At 32.3% G+C, this 2,402-nt stretch overlaps 1 protein-coding gene across 1 annotated transcript; it reads right to left on the bottom strand.

The window, feature by feature from the left end:
- Nucleotides 1-612: 612 nt before the first annotated feature.
- Nucleotides 613-1,242, bottom strand: LOC111385861. Its single transcript, XM_023010290.1, has one exon. The coding sequence runs from the start codon at nt 1,240-1,242 to the stop codon at nt 613-615; it is 630 nt and encodes a 209-aa protein (XP_022866058.1).
- Nucleotides 1,243-2,402: the final 1,160 nt, after the last annotated feature.

Here is a 2,402-nt window from a genome sequence, read left to right as displayed (position 1 = left end):
CTTTATCAAAAACGCACTTTTGACTACCAAATCAAAATTTTTCTTACCTTCAGGTAAATTTATGAATAATGTTTCTTAAGTCAATAATTTTCTTTTTCAAAGAAATGTTTCTTTTATCAAGAGATTTTGATCAATATCTTCTTTTTTCTTTTCTAATCTCTTCTTTTAAAATAAAAATTTTCTTTTTAAGGATAGTATGATTCAAAGCAAGTTTTTCAAAATTTTCAAACATTTCATCATATGAATTTGAAAGTTCATCATAAGAAAATACCTCATCTTCGATTGCCATGAAGCACATATTTGTCACTTCATTATCATTCCCATTTTGTTCTTCGTTGTCGCTATCATCCCATGAGGCTTGGAGTGCCTTTTTCTTGAAATTTTTCTTTTTGTTGGGACATTTGGTTCTCTTGTGACCCGGCTTATCACAATCATAACAAATGATCTTTTTGCTCCTTTCTTCCCCCCTTTTCTTTTTTTTTTTTTTGGAATCTTCGATTATTGCAAAAACCTCTCCATTTTTTTTACAAGAAGGACCAAATTATCAAGCTCTTCATCGCTCATATTTTCATTTGACGTTCCTTCTTCAATTGCCGATTTTAATGCAATTTGTCATTTAGGAGGCTTCTTTGATTCCTCCTTGCTTTTTCTCATTTTCTCCTTAATCTCGGCATTATTTAGCTCATAGGTCATTAATGTGCCATAGAGCTCTTCCAAAGGATATGTATTTACATCCTTAGTATTCTCGATCAACGTCCTCAATGGACTCCATTCCTCTGATAAGGACCTAAGCATTTTACTCACAAGTTCACTGTTAGTAAATTTATGATGAAAAACTTTAAGACCATTTACAATGTCGATAAAACGAGTAATCATGTCAACAATAGACTCGTTTTGTTTCATAAAGAAATCTTCAAATTCTTTAACTAGCATATTTATCTTTGTTTCCTTAACTTTACTTGTTCCAACATGAGTAACTTCAAGAGCATACCAAATATCATATGCCGAATCACATGTACTAATTTGATTAAATTCATTTCTATCAAGTGCACAATAAAGTAGATTTTTAGCCTTGGCATTTAATGAGAGTTTTCTCTTATCTTCATCATCGTATTCTTCTCTAGATTTGGGGAGAGTTTGATCCAGACTACCGTCTACTTTAATAGTCTTAGTGGGAGCATATGGACCATATTCTATAACTTTCCAAATATTGTAGTCAATAAATTGAACATATATCATCATCCTAGCCTTCCAATAGTTTTAATGTGTACCATCAAAGAAAGGAGGCCGGTTAGTAGAGTGCCCCTCACTATTTTGAAAGACTTGATTAGCCATTACTCAAGATTGTAGAATCTTTTAAAAAAAGGAGTACCAAGCTCTTATACCAATTGAAAGCCCAAGAACAACTAACCAAGAAGGGGATGAATTGGTTATTTGAAACTTTTTCGAAAATAAACGCAAATTTAAGCAAATAACTATGAATAAACGACGACACAAAAGTAATAAGAGGAAGGAAAAAGAGAGTGCAAACGATGTAATAAGGAAGTTCGATCTAATCACGATCTACGTCCCCCGTTACCGAGCTCTCCGTCACGAGCAAGGCCTTTTTTCACTATCTTTGATTGACTTATGATGCAATCCAACCCTTACAACGCTTCCGGTGACTTACAACTAAGGAGTACCGATCCTTTTACACGTTGAGCTTTCCGGGACCTCAACTCGACCCACAATTTAATGAACAAGAAAATCAAAGTTACAATTGAGAAGTTTTTCTTTTAACAAATGATATGAACACAACTAAATATTAAGAGAGAATTAGGCACAACACTTAAATTACAAAGAATATAGCTCAAGTGTTGTGTGAAAAACTTTTATTGAGATATATGATTTTTTTCAAAAAGTTACTCACTCAAAAAAATTTTCAACAAATAAATATTTTGATCTCTTAAAGATTGAAAAAACAAGATAGATAAGATCAATAAATAACTATCTTTAATGCTCTAGAATTCTTGCTTTAAAAAGGTATAAAGAGAGGTATTTATAGCCATCAATCAGGAGATCCGGACAACTGATTCGGACGTTCGCTTGGTGTTCGGAGGTTAACTAGCCGTTTGCCAAACGGTAAAAAATCCAACCGTTGAACACCACATCCGGACGTCTGAAAGACCCCATCAGGATGTCTAGGCCCATTGAATTTTTCTTTTTCGTGAAAAATGTTCTTTAAGGTACATGTAGGGTTTTCTAATATACTTCGTATAGATAAGTAATTTCATAAAGATTTAATTGTGAAAAATCAAATTACTTATCTTTTAAAAATAATTTTTATTTAAGTAAAGTTTGTCATGATAATTCTCGTACATAAAAATTGTTTGAGCTATAATCGATGCAAAATATTAAAGTGT

This window comes from Olea europaea, unplaced genomic scaffold (assembly GCF_002742605.1).
Source record: "Olea europaea var. sylvestris unplaced genomic scaffold, O_europaea_v1 scaffold3315, whole genome shotgun sequence".
Lineage (NCBI taxonomy): Eukaryota > Viridiplantae > Streptophyta > Magnoliopsida > Lamiales > Oleaceae > Olea > Olea europaea.
This window is presented reverse-complemented; position numbering and strand designations above follow the sequence as displayed.